This window comes from Dermacentor silvarum, chromosome 3, assembly GCF_013339745.2.
Source record: "Dermacentor silvarum isolate Dsil-2018 chromosome 3, BIME_Dsil_1.4, whole genome shotgun sequence".
NCBI classification, from domain to species: domain Eukaryota; kingdom Metazoa; phylum Arthropoda; class Arachnida; order Ixodida; family Ixodidae; genus Dermacentor; species Dermacentor silvarum.
This window is the reverse complement of record NC_051156.1, coordinates 208,513,352-208,535,487: the sequence shown is the minus strand read 5'-3', so window position 1 is coordinate 208,535,487 and position 22,136 is coordinate 208,513,352. Positions and strand designations below refer to the sequence as shown.

General features: G+C 43.5%; 1 protein-coding gene across 2 annotated transcripts in view; it reads left to right on the top strand.

Moving 5' to 3' along the window:
* Positions 1-22,136, top strand: part of LOC119446568 (ubiquitin carboxyl-terminal hydrolase 5-like) — a 36,035-nt gene that overhangs the window by 9,557 nt on the left and 4,342 nt on the right. The window contains exons 8-19 of one of the 2 annotated variants that reach the window (XM_037711029.2): positions 980-1,173; positions 6,502-6,573; positions 7,199-7,277; positions 9,023-9,178; positions 10,126-10,248; positions 11,836-11,989; positions 12,578-12,635; positions 12,736-12,855; positions 17,454-17,542; positions 17,664-17,780; positions 20,201-20,344; positions 21,330-21,445. In XM_037711029.2, coding sequence (XP_037566957.1) covers positions 980-1,173; positions 6,502-6,573; positions 7,199-7,277; positions 9,023-9,178; positions 10,126-10,248; positions 11,836-11,989; positions 12,578-12,635; positions 12,736-12,855; positions 17,454-17,542; positions 17,664-17,780; positions 20,201-20,344; positions 21,330-21,445 — 1,422 coding nt within the window. The remainder of the gene's footprint in view (positions 1-979; positions 1,174-6,501; positions 6,574-7,198; positions 7,278-9,022; positions 9,179-10,125; positions 10,249-11,835; positions 11,990-12,577; positions 12,636-12,735; positions 12,856-17,453; positions 17,543-17,663; positions 17,781-20,200; positions 20,345-21,329; positions 21,446-22,136) is intronic. The other variant, XM_037711030.2, reaches the window with a different exon arrangement.

Genomic DNA, 22,136 nt, shown 5'->3' with positions numbered 1-22,136 from the left:
AGTGCTCTGAAATGATTATAGATAATCTGAGGAGTATATATAACTGACAGCAGCGTCCACCGAAGCGAATTAGCAGCATATTCTGGATAATTCCCAAGTGCGATGAGGTTCTATCGCGCCCCATGCACTGTATGCTTTTGGTGCAAGGGAAAACGTGCGAGGGTGAGCCGAGAAAAATGGTGGCTTGGTAAGTGGGAGCAAGGGAAAAGTGGGTGAGGGGAGCGAGCTCATGGTAATGCAATCAAGCGAGGGCATCGAGTGAGTGCGGGGCAGGTTGGTGTACTATCTCTTTTTCTATCGCGGCCGCGGCAGCACATGGGTATCAGCGTGGCAGAGCGCATAGGCAGCCCGTGTGCCCTGTTTTAGGCGTAATCTGCTGTGAGTGCAAGGCCTGGTTGAGGTGTGAATAGGCGTGGCATTGTGCACTGTATTCCCATGTGTTTAGTGCTAGAGTTTCCATAATTGAGTTTTGGAGATGCGTTGAAGCGAGAGGCAGACAAAGTGTTCGCTTCCCGCTGCCGGCGGTTCTCGTGATAACGTCGTCCCAATGCGGGCGATACTATCAGCCGTGGGAGCAGAGCGCACGCGAAAGCATCTTCACCGGTGTGAAGATATTGTTGACACGACAATAAACCGTATCTTTCATTGCTGACTCTTAAATTCAATAAAGTTATTTTTGTCTCATTCAAATTTCCTTTTTCCAGTTTTTCCAAGTTTTGTGGCCCCTTCCATGTAAGAAAAATCCATCGGCGACTGTACTTATTCGCATAAAAGATCCAATTTCAATATAACCGAATTTTGATATAATGAAGCAAATTGCTGATTTTACAGACTTCGTTATATCGAGGTTTAGCTGTATTCTATTTTGTCTCTTAAGTTCATGTTTGATTCCGGCTTGCCTATATGTGGTTGAATTGCTGGCAAGATGTGAAAGTTGACAGATGAGGCCAGGCCAACATTGTTTTGTGGTGAAACACAGACGGAAAAGACTATGCTGGAGCTGGAGATAGACCTGAACCAACGACAGAGCGAGTGGGCGATGATCCAGGAGGCTGGCAGCAAGCTGACGCCGCTGTTTGGTCCAGGTTACACTGGCCTGGCCAACTTGGGAAACTCTTGCTACTTGAACTCTGTCATTCAGGTTGTACTGAGCATCCCGGAGTTCCAGCACAAGTGAGAAGCTGCCTTTTTTCAGCTGTGGCCTTGCTTTTGACTTAGCCGTGGCTTAACAAGTCAGATAACAGATAAGAACTTACGAATTATTGAGGTCTTTGAATGTAAATTGCAACTCGCTTTTTCGAAATACTTCAGGATGTGAAAAATCAGCTGCTCCCAAATGCCAAATTGCCTGCTCCAAAGTGCTCCAAAATGAAATTTCTGATGCTCCAAAAATTGCTCCAAATCAGAAGTCCGCAGTAGCATCACTGCATTTTGATAAAGCATAGATGCTCAGTGTTCATAAATAATTGCTCTCATAGCTCAGATGCAACTTCTGCAAAAATGATAATATTATAATTGCTTCAGCATGTTCATACACAAATACATATCACAGGTATACTAATGCTTTCTTGGTCTTGCAGATGCTACCAGCTATACACATAATTATTGGATCTCATAGAGAAAAAAGAACGAAAATGCAAAAAAATATTAAAGAAAAATCCAACAGACCATAGACCAGTGACACAGTCGTCTGTAAGCACACTGAGCACAATTCTTGCCACAAAAACATGGTGTTTAACCTATTATAAGTGCATTGTAAATGTTTCATGTTTTCCCTGAAGTGTATTTAGAACAAATTTGAGATAGTACTTTGTTGCATATTCAGATCTTGTAATTTGGGTACGTGGAAGGCAGCTTAAGAGAGAGAAGTTGCATTGAAGCAGTATTAGGGACAAACCTGAATGTGCGAAACTCTCGTGACAAATTGGAAGTCTTTAAGAACTTAGCAACTTGGATTGGCTAGTGCTGTGGTTAGGGTGAAATTTGCAACGAGGTGATTGACTATGCAGACCGTTACTTTAGGTTTCGAGGAGGTGCCGGTAACATCTTGAGATCACTTTTCTGTTTGACTTGGTCGACTTGGTGGCTGAATTTCCAATTCAGCCACCAAGTCAACAACGTGGTTGTGGAAGCAGAGTGGGATTTGGTCCGAATTCTTAGGTGTCCAAAGTTTTCTCCGGGCTGTCTAAGTTATTGGTGACTGTATCAAATCATTGATGCCTTACCATACATTTTTGGAAGCATTGTCTCAGAAATTAGGAATTACTGAGTGGGCTTAGCTAATTTGTGTTCAAAATGCAAAGTAAAGGATGAATTACACAAGTGTACCTTGTAGGCTAGATGCCTATCAGGTAAGGTTACAGCTTAAAATTTGTTGGCGATGTTTAGCACCTTAAAAGCCTAATTCTTTACTGTATCATTAATTTGTTTATCTGCTGAAGTGCGACATGCTACGGTAATATGATAAAATGCTGGTTGCGCATCACTTTACCCCGGTTCCATGGAGAGTTGCTTTATGTGCTGTGGGCCGAATGTATCACGTAAATCTAAAAGGTTCAATTTTTGCGGTATGCCATCATCACGGTGGCTAGCAACACAGACTTTGGCTCGGGTTTGTTCAAAAGGGCATCGTTGAGAGTGAGAATTTTTTTTTTTAATTAACCATTGGAGGATTTTAAAAGTTTAAACTTACAGTACCCTTTTTTTCTTTTTTTTCTTTTCAAATACATGTTACTCTGCCGAGACCAATGAATCAGTTCAGAAGCACATTTACGTATCTGTAGCCATAAGCGCACATTGCGTCGACGATGCACTGCTTTCATTATGAAAGCTCATTAAAAAAAAAATGTTTTTTTTTTCTGTGAAGGTAAATTAAAAAAAATTCTGGGGCTTTATGTGCCAAAACCACAACCTAATTATGAGGCATGCCGTCGTGGGGGACTCCAGATTAATTTATACTACCTGAGTTTCTTTAACGTGCACTCAATGCACGGTACACGAGTGTTTTTTGCAATTCCTCGCATTGAGGGCCGGGATTCGATCCCGCGCCCTCAGGCTTAGCAGTGCAATGCCGAAGGTACTATGGCAGGTGAAGGTAAATTCTGTACGTCTCGTTTCTTCCGATTGCAATGTGGGGACAAGCTATATTATTATTTTATAAATTCGGCATGTGTTACATTCGGATGCATGTTCAGGTGCAGTCTGCGAGTTCAGGTGCATCTTACATTCGTGCACTTTTATTTTCTTTAAGCTTGTGAAAATTGGGTGCTCGTTAGAATTGAATAAATATGGTAGCTAATTTGTTCTTCTCTGGTGTCCTTTTACTTGTGACAGCAGTTATGAGGTGCTAGGGAATGTGCTTGTGCCATCTGTTCTGTGGACTTGCAACTCTCACCAACTTTGCTGTGTGCTGAAACTCCATTGCGAGAGATGTGCACCAACCCAACACTTCAGCGATTTCGAAAATGTATTATAGTAGTTTAAATGGTGCAATCGGGGGCTGACATGCTTATGGTCTGTCTTGCTGTCATAATAATTTCAGGATCAATGAGTTTCAATATACGGCCTGCAGGATCAATGAGTTTCAAGAGGCTAGCAAATGGCCTAATTGTTTGGAGGTTCAAGGAAGTAGTGCGCCAAGAAACTTGTGGAAAGAAATGTAGATTGAACAACACTAGCAAAAGATTATGGAACATTAGAGAGAATAGGGAGAGAGATGGGACAGTGAACAAAATTTGCATGGTATTGGGTAATATTGGGGCAACTTGACGCTATCTGTTGTCTCGATATATAAGTCCCAGGAAGCAATTGTTGGAGTCTAGTTTTTTTTAGCACCTCATGGAGAAATTTGCAGCACACTGCAGAAGAAAGTTTATAAAGGCTTAGTAACAGTAAAAGCCAATACACAATGTGTTCTTTAATTATTTGTTTTTTAAGTCTTGTGTTATATTTAGGTATCAAAATTTACATTATTCTGTGCACCTAGTCACTACGAGGTCTGTTAGAAAAGTATCCGACCTTTGGCCGAAGAAAAAAAAAACTGGTATAATTGGAGCGTTAAAAACCTAATCACCCTCAAAGTAGTCTCCTTGGGACTCCACACACATCTCCCAGCGGTGCTGCCATTGTTAGAAGCATTCTGAGAAGGCTTCTTTCGGAATGGAGTTTAGCTCGGCTGTCATTGCAGCCATAATGTCTTCTCTTGTCTGAAATCGCGCTCCTTTCAATGGCCTCTTGATTTTGGGAAACAGCCAGAAGTCGCAGGGGGCCATATCAGGATTGTAAGGAGCCTGTTGAAATACAGGAGTCTGGTTTTTCGCCAAAAAAAGTCTAAATCAAGTGCTAGGAATATGCAGGAGCCGTGATGGATGTGCCAATTTCCTGTTGACTAGAACTCCGGTCTCTTGCGTCGCACAGCATCACATAGGCGACGGAGGACATCCCTTTGGTGATTGTTTGACCCTTTGGTGCGTACTCGTGGTGTACCACACCGTGGGAGTCAAAGAAAGCAGTCAACATCACTTCGACGTTGCTGCGCACTTGGTGGGCCTTCTTTGGTCTTGGTGACGTGGAATGCTTCCACTGTGACTACTGGTATTTGGGTTCCGGGTCGTACCCGTACACCCAAAACTCGTCACCAATGATTATGGTGTTCATGAAGTCGGGGTCACTGTGTGGAATCCAGCATGGTCCTGTGAGACTTCAACACGAAGTTGCTTTTGCTTCACCGTGATCAGCTTCGGCACGAATTTCGACACAACTCTCTTCATGGCCAAATCTTCGGTCATAATGGAATGTGCAGAAAAAGTGCTGATAGCCACCTCTTCCGCAATTTCTCGGATAGTCACACGACGGTCCCGCATCACCATAGCGTTCACTTCGGCAATGACCAGTTCATTTTGGCATGTTGATGGCCCGCCGGAGCGTGGCTTGCTCTCCACTGATGTGCGGCTGTCGTTAAACCGGTTGTACCACTCCTTAATTAGTGTGCTGCTCATAGCATCGTCACCGAAAGCTGTCTGAATATTCTGAATGGTTTCCACTTGGCTGTCGCCCAGTTTCTGGCAAAATTTGATGCAGTAGCACTGCTCCAGTTGCTTTTATTTTCCTTGCAATAAAAAAACCGACGAGAGCACTGCACACTACCTCATTCAAACGCTGCGTCCCAGCAACTGACGCTGTTGGCAGGCGGGAACAAATTCACACATGCACACGAAGGTTCAAGGTCGGCTGATGCAAGTGCGCTTGTTTCATATCCATCAGGTGTTCGCAAAAAAAAAAAAAGGTAGGATACTTTTCTAACAGACCTCGTATTTCAGTTTTGAAGCGCGATGTAAAGCAGTGGGCACCTATCACCATTGTAATCAGGCTCTGCAATGGAAGTGGAAAACAAAAACCACGAAACACCTGTTTTGCTACAAACATAGCCCCAGTGCTAATGCTTGCTGCCTTTCGTTCACTGTTTATCTGAGGACATTTAGCCGAAAATTCTGCTCTCAAAACAAACACTGCAAGGACAACAAAATTTTTTAATGCTCGTATGCAGCACTTGTCCATAAAGGGTTAATAAAAACTATAGGGGTGCGCGAATATTAGAAAATTTTGAATACGAAATCGATTCGATTTTCAAATCGAATAGTCATTATGTTCGTAAATGTGAATATTTTTTGAATACTTTTCTAATATTTAAAAACTTCAACTGCGCCCAATTAAACATGAAATTGGAGCGAAAGTACAGTAAATTTCCACCTTTGCGAGCATAGTTTAGGCATAAAACAACAGAACTTGCGTAGTGGAGCAGGCCACGTCGTGTAGGTAGTCATACTTTACAGGCTATACTGGGAACAATTCGCACTCTCTGAAGAGTCCTGTGGATGCAAAGAAACTATTTTTGTGCTTTCCATAAACAATGCTTCATAACGTACTACGTAATGGCAGAGACTTGCCAACTTTAACAATACTAGGATGTAAGCATGGTTTATATTAATTGTGATAAAGGCTGTTCATTATTCGAAAACTATTTGATTCACATCTGGCACTATTTGATTTGTATTTGATTCTGTCTCAAAAATCACTATCCGCACACCCCTAAAAAACTATTATTGAAGCTTGGTAGGTATTTGTAATACGTAATTTATGCAAATAACTCCGGGTCTAAGGTTACCTCTCGTGTTACATTCGGGTTTTTAAGGTAGTTTGTTCTTACGCTCTTTGTTACCATAAGGGGTAAGACAAAAAGAATTCGATCCGATTATAAATAAGGAAACAAATTATGTTAACAGAGGCATCTTAATTGTGAATCGTTATGCACACATATTGGGACAACACATCTTGCATTGAATAGCCCAGCAACAGGCTTTAAATGATAATGAAACAGTGGTATGTTCCTGATAAAATGCAATGTTCCTGAGCTGAAGCATAAGATCGTAATGCTTGTACTTAATTAATCAAATATTCTTGGCTGCATAGCTGCATAATATGTTTTATTATCTATGATTTTAGGTACTATGATGACGCAAATCGGACATTTGACACTGCCTCTTCGGACCCTGCTGAGAATTTTACAGTTCAAATGTGAGTAGTTTTATCATGTTCACCTTGTAGCTTGGGCAAAGAAAGGTTCGCTTTAAAAATAGGCCTAACATATGGCTCGTTAGTTTACTCGCTTCTAGTGGCACAGCTGTCTACGTGTCGTTTTCATTGGCTGTCGCACTGAACGCCTCAGCACGTCGAGTGCAGGGAGTGTTTTGGCCGTTGGGGCTGCGCCGCGTTCGTAGTTGCTGCAGCAGTCCTTGTCTACTTTCTTGCTAATTATCTGCTAGGCTGTGATGCAGTCTGGTCCGCTCGACGTGGGGACCAATGAGAGATTGCACAGCCGCGTGACATAGCCAATTGATTGGCGACTTCTATGGATCCCGCTGTGCCGGCTTGTCCGTGCCGGCTTGTCCGTGCCGGTCACTCTGCTGGCTCGGCCGCTGCCGCTGTTGCTCACGCATTCGTATGATCCGCAGCGGCGCGACAACGCGTTCGGAACAGCCGATTTTTTTTTGTATTGTGAGCAATGTATTTCGGCCGGGGAATGTTACGAATTCGTATCACACCGAAATTCGTACCAGCCGGGATCGTATCACCGGGGTTTTACTGTATAATGTAGCTGTTCATGGCACAATATGATGCCTTCTTTGATTTTGCTCCTCAGGACAAAGCTGGCAGTTGGCATTCTCTCAGGGGACTACTCTAGGCCGCCTTGTGAAGGCACTGACCAATCTGAGCCAAAGGTAAGCAAACAGAAAAGTGCCAGAACACTGCCTGCCTAGTGTACCACAGTACAGTACTGGCCACTTATAACGTAACCGAGTATACTGCAGGACCAGATATAATGCGGTCTTTTCTGACTCCTGTGTACCCTCCCACAGAACTCAAATGTTACGCATACCACTTATAATGCAGCTGTGCGAGATGAAATACTGATGTTTGATGTGGTTGCCGGAAAGTCCCACCGACAAGCAAAGTAGCCCCACCGACAAGTAAAGTAGCGAGCGCGCTTCTCCGCAAAGTGCGCTGGCCAAGGAGAGAGCGCCGATGTAAGTGTTCTTCGGGTGTGGGGTGTTGCCTAGGTGACAGAAAAACCTTCGCTCCAGCCGCTTGTCAGCAGTGTGCACTTTTCACCGAACGTGTGCGTACTGTCGCTTTTTAGCTGTTCAGTTTCTGTGTGGAAAGTAAACACACTCGCTGATTGATTTATTCTGGATGCGAGCAGGTTAGTGAAAACTTTGCGAAGGCTGTAGATTCGATTCGCATTCTCCCGTCACGATGCACGCCAACCCAAAGTGCAGAAGATGCGCATGTGACCTTGACTCTACGACACTGTCAGTTTAAGCCATGTTTCGCAAATTCCAGTTCGGAGCATTCGTTGTGTGCACAACGTGAGCTTCTGCCGTTACTATTGGCACATACAAACTTATTGTACATGTTTGTGGTACTTGCCGGCTGATAGCCAGCGAAACCAAACTTTGCTTCACACGTGCTGCTGACAGTTCAGTCCCTGAGCGTGATCACATGCCCAACCTCAATGTTAGCGTTTAAGGGTACGAACATATCAAGGACGAGCTTCGCGCGATGTCATGCTGCACCCCGCTGGCTAGGCTTAACCAGCACGCCTTGTTGGGATTCGGTGGCCAAAGTTGCGGTTTGGTGCTGAGTTAATGAAACCCGTCGCTATGGCTGTACGGCACTTGGAAAGGGAAGGAACTGCCTCGACAACAAAAGCGAGGTTACTTGTGGCACAGGCAACACCTGAATGGCAGCAGCTTGGCTCACAATCGCGATGTTCTTGACACAGCACGCACATGGATCAGTCCGAGACATCGAACGAGACAGTGTATGGCATCCGACATTTTTGTCGGCATTTTACATTGGCTCTGTGGATTTGGTGGGGAAGTCCCAATAATCGAGCAGGTCTGAGAAATTGGTAGACAACATGCCACTGTTCTTTTTTTTTTTTTTGTTAACGTCTGAGGACATTAACCTTGAAATGCATGTAAATTTAAATGAATGCAAACATCCTGGTTGTATGCTTCGATTCTCGAATACAGGCAGCTGCTTTATCTACATGTTTTGCACGTGTGCAGCCCTTGAAAAATGTTGGTTTGTTTGTAGTGTGGTACAGTGGGCGGATATTCACGGCTCTGGCAACTTATGGTAAACGCAGTCTATGCTGTATAATAGGGCTTCACAGCTTTGCATTTGCGATAGGCTATGTTAGACTTCTGTATCGCAATGAAGGGAAATCGACCGTCTCGCCATGCTAGAGAACGAAATGGCAAGTGGTAGCACGTGGAAATGTGGTGGAACGTGACAAAGACCTGTGCTGTACTGTGCGTTGACCTTCGACCATGTATTGTTGCTCTGTGAGCTACACCTCTTGTGGAGCTTTCATAGCTTGCAGAAGATTCTCTGTGCTTGAGTTTCTGGTGGGAACGTTTAAGCCTAGCCACTTTGGCGCACTTTCGCCTGGGTGCAGCTTCTTCCTTGGAACCGCTTTGGTGGCATCGGCTCAGAGGATGACGATGCTGACACGTTTGAAGGTATTTTGGGAAGCTTACACCTAACAGCTACGACACGCTATTGCTTTCGTCTGGCTGCTTTCTTGGCTGCTGCTGTCAGCCGAAAAAGTAAGGTGAGCGAGATGATCCGCACTGTGCTGTGCGTCAACTCGACAGTGACAGGCGCTTTTGAGTGCCGTGTGAGGCTTTGCATTGACAGCCTAGTGGTTGGCTCATTGACGACCCACATTTGAGTCTTGGAGCTAGCACCCAAGTGCCAATTGCATGCTTGCGGGTGCAAAAACTCGTTCGCCAGCAATGGTTTTTTTCATATTACGTAGTGCTATTAAAGAATATAGCTCTAAATGCCTGCCAGAGCCGGCATTTAGAACATGTTAGTTCTGCCAGAGCATGCATTTAGCACAAATTTCAGCTGTTTGCCTATTTTACCAGTTGTGGCTTAGTTCACCAGTTGCAGTTAGTTTTACAGAATTTGCTTGACTCAACTGTCGGCATCTGCTGTTAGTGTCACAGATTGGCTAGTGTGAGGAGTGTTTTATCTTCAGTTCATGGAGGCTGCCCTTTTGGACTGTAACACTGTTGCCTTACTTTGTATTATTAGACATCTTTGACACGGCATTCAGTCTGCTCTCCCCAGGGGCACATTCCCTTGCCAGTTAATGCACAGCTGCTGAGCAAGAATGCTATCGTGTGTTTGCACAAAGTTAGAACCTGCTGCAGAAAGCGAGGCATAGTCCTTGCTTTGAGCTAAGTGTAATGTGAATGTGAGGTGTGGGCTTCTTTCCCATTTTACCGTCAAACTCACCGGGCAGTGCTTGTGTGTCCAACAAGTGGTTTAAACTGAGCTTCCTGCAGTGCCTGAATGTAAGAACTGTGAAACGAGCAGGTTGTGAAAGAAGACTCTGAGCTAATTTGGTGTACATTGCATTGCTGTTCCGGCTAAACTGACTATCAGAAAGGCTGTTTTCTTGGGAACATATGTTTAGTTGAGAGCTCTGATAGGATACCTGAATTCATCGGTGGCATGTGGCCCCTGCCCCATATATCTGTCCTGCTTTAGGAACAAGAAGGTATCAAGCCAATCATGTTCAAGACCCTGGTTGGCAGAAACCACCCAGAGTTCTCAACCAAGCGACAGCAGGATGCACAGGAATTCTTCTCGTACTTCCTTGAGCTTGTTGAAGTGAGTCATGTTTTTGTCGCATTTTTAGATTACCTAGCTCTTTGCTGCTATGGCTGGCTCATGAAAAAAGTTGGGCTTGTAATACAGTCGCCGACTGATGATTTGGAGGTTCCCAATTATTTGGAGAGCTTTGCGGCACCACAATCGACCTAATGTATAAGGACGACAGTAAATTTTGGACACATTAGAGTGTACCGTTCGATAATTCGGACTTCGCCTGACAAACCACATGTTAATCAGGCCATCGAGTCGAGCAGAAAGAACAATATTATTGCTTTGATACATTGCTGGCCACATCGTCCGTGCCTCCTCGAAACTGAAACTAATGAAGTCTACTCAAGCCAGTAGTCGCTAATCTGCTAACTTGCATATGTGATTGGGCACGCACATTCTACGTGATTGCTTTTTGTTTTTTACATGTTATTCAGCGACACGGTCCTGGGAGACTTCTTTGCTTGCTATTGTTAATTCTTGTTGCTCAGAATCATCTAGCAGCTTAAGTGGCACTAGCTGCACCCTCAGTGTTTGTGCCGATGAGGGCAGTGAATAAGGGGGGGGGGGGGGGGAAGTACTGGACCAAATTGGCTCTGCAAGGGAACTTGTAATCACTTGACTATCAGAGTGCACTCGACCTTTGTAGAGGAAGCCTTAGCTCAAGGTCAACTCCTATTTTTCTACACTTGAACCTCATTATAATGAAACGAGATTGAAATAAATAATGGGTATAATGAAGTAAATGAAATTCCTCTTGAAGTCTCATAGAGACGCATGTATTCAAACCTCATTCTAACGAAGTAAAATTGACCTGCAAATAGATGTAAAAACTAAATTTGTCTCCAAAACCAAAAAATACCGGACTGTTGTGTGCCGGGTATATCACTTTCTACGGAGTTTGGCACTTAAAAATTTGTGCAGCAGTTCATAACTCCTGCGGCATCATGTTGAATACTCCATCGAACAACACTGCTCTTTCTCACCGTAGCTTGTAGCTGTGCACAGGCAGCAGCTCACTGTCGCACTTCTCCATTAACCTTGCTGTCAGTGCGGTGTGCTGCCCAGGCAGGCGCAGATAAACATGGCCTGGGTGTGACCTCCTGAATTCGCACCTGCACAATCTCGGAGGTATGCCCAACCTGTGCAAGCCGCACCATGCTGCACGGCTAAGTGGGACAGACAGTGCGAAAGATTAGTGCATCCACTTCGCTCTCTCTCTCTGTGATGCGCCGCGCAGGCTGGCAGCTAGAAATGGCTTCTGAAATTGCATTGGACCAGCACAATCTTGGAGGCCACGAGTCGGCCGAGCCAAGCTGGCATGGCGAAGTTCGCTGGCCACCTTGATCGGCGCACTTGACCCCCACAGACAAGATTCGACAACAGACGACTGTTCCTGCCGTTCTCATTGTGCTTTAAGTGTTACTTGTCTTGCAGGCATAAGTTGCCCAATAAAAAGCTAAATTGTTGACTCAGGCTAGTGTTGCTTATGTTCTTCACCGTCGCCACTGCGTGACTCAGTTGCCTTGTGGTAATTCTGTTTCTGAACAGCAGTTAGTGGGTGGCAGCCATTTTTAATTAGGGCACATTTTGCAGAGGAACTGCCGAAACGAGATGAATCCTGCAGACTGCCTCAAGTTTGAGGTGGAAGAACGCATCCAGTGCACAGAATCGGGAAAGGTACGCTACACTAAGCGTACAGACTGGCTGCTTCCACTGCCGGTGCCACTTGAGTCTGCCACCAATAAGCGTGAGTTGCAGCTTTTTCATTGTACTCCCTGTTCAGTGTAGATAAGGCCATTCAGTGTATGAGCAGTAAAATGTAATACCCAGATACTGGCCTGCTGCCAATGTTAGTAGTATAAGTTGAAAGAGATTGCCATTGTTATTGCGATAAAGTGCACTAATAAGCTTGTAATTATCACAGTTGTGAGACTGCGGTTCTGTGTGTGTGTTGTGTTACACACACCACAGCTGTGGAAGCTGTTGTAACTAGTTACTCCATGATCTCTGAGATTAGGCCATGTGCTACTCAATCGTGGAGGCCATGATGATGCCATCGGCAAGCTGAGCAGGCTTGGCAACTGCTGTGTAATACCAACGCCCTACTGCTATTAGGTGCCGCAGTTCTTTGTCATGGGAAAGTGAAATGTAGAATCCAGAGCCATGAAAAACCGAGTTAAGGGTCACTCTCATTTTGCTTGTATATTGAAGTTTCTGCAACCGATAACTTGGGTTTGCGTTTGGTTGGCTTCAAGATGTGTTCCATGGCCCCTTTGATATTAGTTTTTCGCAGCATTGATTGTTCTATTTTTTGCTTGTGTGATTCAACATGCAGAGGAAGTGGATGCTTACGAAAGTGAGAAGGAAGAGCGCCTAAAAAATGATGGGAAAAAGTGAGTAATTTTTGTGTGATTTCTCTTGTAGTTTATGAACATTGCAGTTTAACATGCGAATATTTTTCACATTATTTTTGGTTGCCTTTTCTCCATGCAGAGATACTGAACCTGTTAGGTCAAAGATTCCACTCTCTGCTTGCCTGGATGCCTTTGCCAGCACTGACTTGATCAGTGATTTCTTCAGCACAGCTGTCAACAAGAAAGTGACTGCAGAAAAGTGAGTGCCTTTTTTAACTTCCCGGTAGCTCTCTGAACCCTCTGTGATAAAGGTGGCAGTAGATGCAGGTTAAAGAAAGTGAAACAATATTTTTTTCTATTCAATACATCTGTTTAAAGACCTGTTACTGTTGTGTGTCCCATGATTATAAATGTTTACTATGCACTGCTATTCCCTTGCCTTTGGCACTACTGGAGTACTACCCTGCTTTTTCTCCATCAAGTGATTGCCTCTGCTGGCCTAAATACTTTAAAGCGAAGCTTTATTTGGCTCTTCCTTCGGCATTTCCACTGTGGCTGCTGTTGCTGTCTTGCCCATCGTGTTGGGGGTGGGTTGAGAATGTGTGTAATGTACAGGTGGGTCACCTGTTAGAGGGAACACGCGAGTGCATGGCTCATGTTCCGCGCAGTGCCATGTACGGGAAGCTGCGAAAATGAAGCGCATGCGTGAAACTGTACAGGGGCGGCGCACGCTGCGTGTCGTCTGCTACCAAACCAGCCCTTTGCTGTGCTTGCGCGTGGCCGCCCTGCCGTGCAATTGCCTGGCAAGAGCCTCCCGATACATTTAATTTCAGGCACTGCCACCCGTGAGACTCACTTCTACTGCAGTGGCATAGAATACAAATAAGCAGCGGCAGAGCTATGGTTTGGAGAACGAAATTTTTGGACACGCCAAATAACGTCGCTGTGCTGTGTTGTCAATCGCCACGCTCCATTAACGAAGTGAATGTGCTTCGATCTGTTGCGCGATAACGCCTGAACGCGAAGCTTCCTCCAGAAAAACAGCGCTTCATGTTGCCTTTGTTCTGAAAGCTCGGTCATTTCTATATTCTTAGCATCCAGATGGCCTAGCAAGTCAAGCGCAACTTTGCTCCTTTAAATTGCGTTCATCACAACCGTGGCTCAAGACGTGTGGTCGCCCAGCTGCATGCAGGCAAAGTGATGGGGGGGCAGCAGACGACATGCGCTGTTTCGTGTATGCGCCTGGTTTTCGCCGCTTCCTGTACATGGTGCTGCGCGGAGCATGAGCCTCACGCTTGCGTGTTTCCTCTAACAGTGGACAGACCTGAACATGGCAGGGGCACGGGAGAGGTGTCTATAGCAGGGTGCCTCGATGCCTTCCTCGTCCGCTGCTCCGTACGGAGGGTAAGGAGGACATCGAGGCACCCTATTCTATGGCACCTTTCCAACGAGAACGCTCAAGGCATTGCCTCAATGCCCTCTGGAGCTCCTTGGCTGTTGCCACTACGCCCTCAGGAACTCTCTGGCCGTCGACACAATGCTCTCTGAAGGAATATAATTAAGTGTGAGACCCCTGCAAAAGCATTGCAGAATATGCAGTGCTTACCTCGGTACTCATATGCAACAGCGGCCCAGAGAGGAGAGAAAATGGTAGAGAGGAGGTAGAAAGAGGAGACAGAATGAGTAAAGCCAGCGCCGTGACTAAATGGGTGAATAACAGCTTTGCCACTCTTTGCTCGTGGTAGTTCGCATACGTGGGAAGCTCGCGATAGAAGGGAAAGGTGCTGTCGAAAAGCATGCTTCGTTTGGAGTCTCTATTTCAATAAAGGAAACGTTACTGCTCGACATCGCAACATTTTTGAACAAACTGGAAAAATTTTATTTCATGCTATGGGGGCACTTTCTGCTATTTCTGAAAAATAAACAGAGCAAGTATGTCTATGTGAACAATTGACGCTGGGCATGCTGGCTCAGAATCGCATTAAAGTAGCACAGCATCAAGATGATAATATGCAAGCTGCCGTATGGCAAACTTAAGATTTGGCTTATTTCACATCAGTACATTTGTAACACAACAGAATGTACCATTTATGGTGAGGATATCTGCAGCTTGACTAGCCCCGCTGCACCTTGGAACATGCGGCACATAAAACGTTTGAGTCATATGCAAAATTTGAAGTCACAATTCAAAAACCATAGCATAAAGACACTGTCATATTTACATCAAAAAGAAAAAAAAAACATGACACCATATTTAAAACTGAATTTTTAGACATTACACGTAAACTGTCATCTGTTAGTTTGAATTTGTTTAGTACATTGGGTAGGCAATATGTATTGTAGTAGCTGGGATCCATAGTTTGTACACGGCCGTGGAGTGTGCCACTGAACAGTGTGTCTTGTTGAACGTGCAGAGGGATTTAAAGTTAAGTTTGTTAATGTACGTGTGTGACTGGCTGTTATGAATAAGTTCTGATCTGAATGTTGTTAAGAGATAGTATTCGTAGAAAGTTTCAATTTTTAAAATCTTAAATCTTGCAAATGATTTGGATGTATGTGCATTGTATGGTATACCTGCAATGCAACGTATGGTATGGTGTTTTTTTGCGATATTATTAAGTTGTGTGATGATTTCTCTAGACCCCAAATTAAATGAAAGTAGCGCAGATGTGGAGTGAATAGGGTACTATATATCATAAGTTTTTGAGTTCTGGCAATATGCGATGACATTTTCTTAGAATTCCTACTACCTTACAAAGTTTATTTCTTCTGTAATTTGTGTTGTGCACCCAGGACATGTATTCGTGAAATACAACTCCCAATGTCTTTGCAAAGGGAGATACTTCTATTTTAACATTATTTAGGTATAAAGAATTGAGCATAGGGCATGTTGTAGATTTGGCTCGGAAAAGAACAGCTTTTGTCTTAGAACAGTTTTTACGTAAAGTTTTTTACCGTCCAAGTATACAGTCTACTAAGTGTGTCGTTTGCCAGTGCTATGATATTATCAACATTCGTTCCAGAAAAGAACAAGCTGGTGTCATCTGCATAAATAACATATTCTATTGAACTGTCTACTCTTATGATGTCATTTATAAAAATGATAAACAAAAGTGGGCCAAGTATACTACCTTGCAGTGTGCCATATCTAATTTTTGCTAGTGCGGACAGTTCTTTTTTACACACTGGTGCTGATCGGTCAAGTAGCTCTCAATTAAATTTAACACAACATCGCGAATGCCATAGAATTTTAATTTTTGCAGTGATGTTACATGCTTTGATATCGAAGGCCTTGGAGAAATCTAGGAAAGCGCCTAACGTTAATCTTTTTGCTTCTATATTTTTTAATATAATTTCCTTTTGATGAAGCAGCGCACATTGGGTTGAAAGGCCAGGTGTGAAACCGAACTGTGATGATATTATAATCAGGTGTTTGTCAAAAAATCTTCACAGTCTAATAAAGGTAATCTTCTTTAGTCCCTTTGAGAACACTCGCAATATTGAAATTGGCCTGTAATTACCCAGATTATTTTTCTCTCCCCCCTTATATATTGCAGTTACTTTGACGGTTTTCATACGTTGAGGAAAAGTACCGGTACCTAAAACAAGATTGCATATTTGTGTTAAATACAGACCGAGGAGGTCAATAACAAAAATAATAGGTTGTAGTACTTTTAAACCATTGATGTCCTCACTGTTACATATTTTAAAACGTCTTAATATATTAATTACCTCATGTTCATCTGTTGGCGGGGCAAATAGCGAATTCTGTGAGGAAGGGGACAGGTAGTTTAGAGCTTCAGCGTCATAGGTACTATTTACTAGAGTAGTAAAATGCTTATTGAACTTGTTTGGCAATTTATTTCCTTTGTATACTTTATTACATATTGTAAGGTCATCAATGCTGTTTTCCGGTTGCCTGGCAGGTATTACAGCATTTAATTTGTTTGGCATCTGTTTCCCGTTTACCATGCCATAAAAAAAAAGTTAAATAACAATTGCGTTTGCATTGTCTCTGAAGTTTAGTCAAATTATTTCGGTATACTTTGAAAGCCTCGAAAGCAGCTGGGTCGCGTCCTATAAGGAACACATTATAAAGCCTATTTTTTTCTTTTATCATTTTAAGGATGGAAGCGCTTATCCATGGTTTATGCGCATGTTTGGGTTTTTTCAGAGTTTTATATGGAAAGGTGCTTTTTATATACCGAGCATAAGATCTCTATAAAACAGTTGTACGCTAATAGGTGAAAAAGACAATACACCCTCCCAAATTAATGAGTTAATTTCATCTCGGAAAGACACGAGTGAATAAGAATTTATTTGTTGAAATTTTATTTGCAGGAAAAGCATTGATTTTTTGTTTCAGGTGTCTATTCAAAATAAGGTATATGGGTTGGTGATCGCTTACTGACGTGTCAAGAACACCAGAATGTATCTCTTCATTCGGAGCGTTTGTTAGGAGAAAATCTGTTAGAGTTGCACTTGTTGGCGTAGTTCTGGTAGGAATTGAAATTTTATACTTAAGAACACTTATGCTACGTTGCTATCTGCCATGTGACGCAATGACAATGCTAACCTCTGCATGGAGTACGAACAATGGTGCAAAACAATGTTTCTAGAAAGTATGTCTCCCTGTGTGTTGTGTACTACGTAGGCAAACACAAGTGGTGCACGTAAAATAACATTTTACATCCCTTCACGACTGTCATATGCCATCTACGTCAGCACCAAATATTGTCAGTAAGCGCAAGCAGCACAGAAATCTTCGCTTACATTGATTCACACAGTGCATGGGACGTGCATATCTACAAGGCTTTTCGTTTGAGGTAAAATGTCATTTTATTGTCTTCTTGACAGGACCACCAGACTTCGCACGTTCCCCGATTACCTTATGATACAGCTGAAGAAGTTTGCCCTTGGTCAAAACTGGATTCCAAAGAAGTTAGGTACGAGATTACAAAATTGCCTTCAATGTCTATGACAAATGAAAACCAGTTTGTGTATTACATTTTTTTTTTTCAAGATTAGAAAGGAGAAATTTCCTTTTGCCTCTTTCGTTCACTTCAGATGTTGAGATGCTAATGCCTCATCGGCTAGACCTGTCTTTCTTGCGGGGAAGTGGTGTTCAGCCTGGAGAAGAGTTGTTGCCTGAGCCTAAGCAGACAAATGAAGGCTCCACGCAGAGTGAGTGTGCTTCTTTTGTATCTTTCAAACATAGGTCTGAAAGTTTCTTAGCAACGTCTGAAACTGGAAATCGGATTTAAAAGCTAAGTTACTGTATAAACCGGAATATAAGTTGACATATTTTCTGAAAAGAGTAGGGTAAAGTCACCCTTCATAGACGTCTTTAGCAGAACATGAGTCTGGCAACCTATGGCGTACGTATTGGTGAGTGCATAGCCAAAGCCATATCCATATCTAAATGCGATTGCTGCTATTTTTTTTCTTGTTGCTGTGTCTTCTTGTGTGCGCTCTCCCACTCGACCTCGTGTGTGATTTTTCTTTTTTTTTTTTAATCTAGTCAACGATCAGTAGCTGCATGCGGTGACAGTTTTCAGAAGCGTTCAAGATAAACGTTGTCCACTCTGATGAAGCAAACAGCAACATGGCTGCCCAGCACCAGTGTGGCATTTCTGAAAAAATGATTTGATATTGGTAGGCATGAAAAGGAAAACTGTCTGCATGCAACCCACTTAAAACGCCATTTTGTGGTCATCGTGCCATACATCCACAAAGGTTGCGATGTTCCGAAGGTGGTCAATAAAGGGTCAACTTCATGAGAGAATGCACTTCGCGCCGCTGTTACAGCATTTTTCGTGCATTGCGGCCGACGCCTAACCCAATTCACCTGCCTGGCGGATCGTAAAACACTTATTTTGCGGCACATGCACCGTCGTGATGAAGCGGTTTGAATTATCAAATTCTCCCTGCATATTTATGACAGAGTCGGGAAGCTTGGTAAGCTTGCGCTTACTGGAAGTTTTATTTCCAGAAGTAGGTCAGCCTCGATTTCTTACGCTTCACGGCAAGCAAAGGCGTTACGCGAGTCTCACAGTCATTGTCGTGCGTGGGCTCTGGTAACTTTTCTGATGAGGTCAAAAGGATCCATCACTTTCAAAGCAGTCGCCGGAGTCGGTGTGTCTAGCGGATTGTCATTTTCCCCGGATGACGAGACGTTGGCGTCGTGTTAACAGCGGCGGCAGCGCGGCTGCGCGGCTGCCATATCTTGAAAGCAATCTGCGACGTGCACGAAGTGCGTGCCCGAATGGGCCTCATCTTCAAAGCGATCTGCGATGTGGGCAAAGTGTAATTAGTGCCGGTAGAGTCGTGTGCTCTGTGCTTTCGACGTTTGTTCGCGTTGAAGTGAGAGACTGCACGGAGGTGAATTTGCTCGCTGCTTTTGCGGTGTCTTCTCACTCCAGCGTTTTGACACCGAGTTTCCACGGTCATCGAGCTAGATGTGTTCATGTTTACCTGTGCGCGCCTGACACTGTGCTTGTCTATTTAGTTTGTAAGCGAATGCTTGCAAGTTTATACGGCCAATAAAACTACTATCCGTAGTTCGTATAGCTGTCTACTAATCTGCTATCGCAATCGATGCTTCACCTTTCGGGCGAAACTGCTAAATTTTTTCCTTCTGCTTACTGCTTCAGCAATCATATGTGCCTTCTCCTTGAGAGAGAGAAATTTACGCGTCTTCATTGGTGCAGCCATTTCGACCGGACACACATAGCAAAAAGCGACAGCGATTGTGGTGATCCCGTGCAGTCTCATGTAGGCGCGTGATGACCACGTATGGCCATCGATTGCATTGGCTTAAATCGCTACTTTGAATTTGATTTCGTTTGCGAAAGCCTCATTCAAGCTGACATACGATAGTCACAGCTTTGGAAGGGCCTTCTAATTAGACTATTTGCCAGTTCCAATTTCAATTCCGTCCCAGTTTCATTCTGAAAAAGTTTGTTGAAGCGGAAATACCGAATCAAACACTTTCATTATGAAGATACTTTCTTGGGTTACTTTCTCTGGGCAGCTGATGGGGAATCGGAAAATCTTCGCTGTGGTGGAACTTTCGTTGTGGCGGCGTTTTGTTGGTAGATTCGACTGTATACCTGCTAAGCTAGCGGCAACTGAGTTGGGCTACGAGTTGTTTTTTGTTGCTCTGGAGACTTACGTGCATTACAGGATGAATTGAAGTATTTATTCTAAGCGAAGGCTACCATGCCGTCGTGGTGGTTGCATAGTAATTCAAGAAATGCAGCATATCAAACGCAGTAGACTGCACGGAAAATGCAGTGTCTTGGTCCGTGTAGAGCAACAAAAAGCTGTTTTGAGATTGATAACAATGGACAGTAAGCAAAAATTTTCATTCTGTGAAGGTGAACACCACGTTTCTTATCATTTGCGATTGTCAGTATTGGGAGGCATGGTACATTTTGTGTGCTTTAAGATTGGATGCACATTGTACCGTTGTAACGTGGGCAGTGTGTTTGGACTTTTTTCTTCTGCATTCTAATTCAGCCTGTCGGATACTTCAACCGTTTTTGTTGATCCTCTCAATATTGAACTAATGCCAGTCAACTGTACTATGTTCATATCTGCAGCTGTGGAACTGGATGAAGCCTTGGTGGCTGCGCTTGCTGACATGGGCTTCCCATTGGAGGCATGCAAGAAGGCTGTGTTCTTCACACAGAACTCTGGCATTGAAGCTGCCACAAATTGGGCCATGGAACACTTGGATGATGCTGGTAAGCCGCGCTGGCTCTCGCTTTCCCGTTAACTTGCTTTAATTGTTTGATAAATTTACCTCATCTTGCCAGTTAGATTTATTGGACTACGAGAAGGCCACTAAAGTGAAAATTTAACTGCATTAGGAAGTTAATGTCGCTAAAATATTGAAAAAGCCGCTCTTACTCAGAGGGGAGCTGGTGGAATGCTTTTTTTTTTTTTTTTCAGTAAACTTTAGGTGCATGTGAGTGCCTTTACTGTTCATGTTCTCTTCTTCTTTACTGTTTTTGCACTCCCCTTTGCATAATATGACTGAAGTTTCTCTTTAGTGGCCCTTTAATTAAAAGCCCCGAGACAAGAAGTTCAGTCATGACAATTTGGTCATTTGGTATGGTGATATTACTAAGATGTTCTTAGCACATTTACGTAGGGAAAGAAGAAAGAACAGTTGAAACAGAGCAATAAGAATGCGCATGCTAAAATTGAGATGTTATAATGCTATGCCTCTGCTGGTATTCCTTTCTCATTTATAAGTAGTGACAAAATTTTGTGGCATAAGCAGGCATGTGCGCTTGCGCCCTATGACAAAGCAAGCGCCTAACGTTGACACTTAGGCATGCCCATCTTCTCGTCCTTGTGTAGCTGCTAATATATACAACACCAATCACTTGCTTTGTCAGAGGGCGCAAGAGTGCAATTAGGCACATGCTTGCAGATTGTGCAAAATTTTGTCCCTGCCTGTACTTGCACTACGATTACAAACATCCTGAGATAAACCTTACTGTTAAGCCTAGATAAACCATTCTGTTAATTGTTTAGAGTGTTGTAACAATATTAATGGACTGTCTATAGCGGTTCTTTCTTGCAATATTTTATCTCCAACTGTTCTCGTAACTGTAAGTCTTTATCTTTGTCACGTTTCACATGAACCATTATTTGCCCTGTCTATGTTTAGTGATCTGATGTTTCTTTATCTTTTTTTTTTCGTTTATGTGCCACCTGAAGACTTCGGTGATCCTTTTGTGCAACCTGGTGCCTTTCAGGCAAATGCAGAAGCGCTGGCCACAATTGTGTCGATGGGATTCTCCAAAGATCAGGCACTGAAGGCTCTCAAGGCTACGGTGAGAATGGTCATTGCTTGTGTAACAGATGTGATTTGAATTGACTATTGCTGCAATTCTTCCTCCTTGCCTTCTTGTGAAAGGCGTCAAGAGTGCTGCTCACGTGCTATCATATTCATGACGTGTGCATTTAGTGTGCTAGAAATGTAGTCTGTGTGGGAATAATAGTTTGTTTGGTACGGATAGTGGATCAGTGGTTTTGGTGGGCTGCTGCCGCATTGAAAATTAGTTATCTTATTGTGAGCATTTTCTTTCTTTTCGGTGTATTGACAATGTGTTTGCAGGCCTCTGAAACACAAAATATGTCGTACGGCTGTACAGTCAAACCCCAGTATAACAATATTAATGGAACTTGCAAAATATTTTGGTGATACCAAGATTTCGCTGTTGCGAAAGTAGCGATACAGTATGCAACAATGACCAAATGGGCCAGGCACTATACAATAGGGAGCCTACGTGCAAGTTTTGTTTTAGGGTAGTGTCAGCCTTAGCGAAGCTTACCTGCAGCTGCGTGCTAATTTGGAGGATGAAACATTACAATAAACCAGTCTAAATATGATGTGGGATACAAAATGGTAACGTTTAGATACAAATGGTGACGATAAAAAAGGTAATGACGTTTCACTCTGGGAACATGGGTCCCCTCGCGCAAGCATATGGGGGCCATTCCTATATAATTGCGATAGCAATG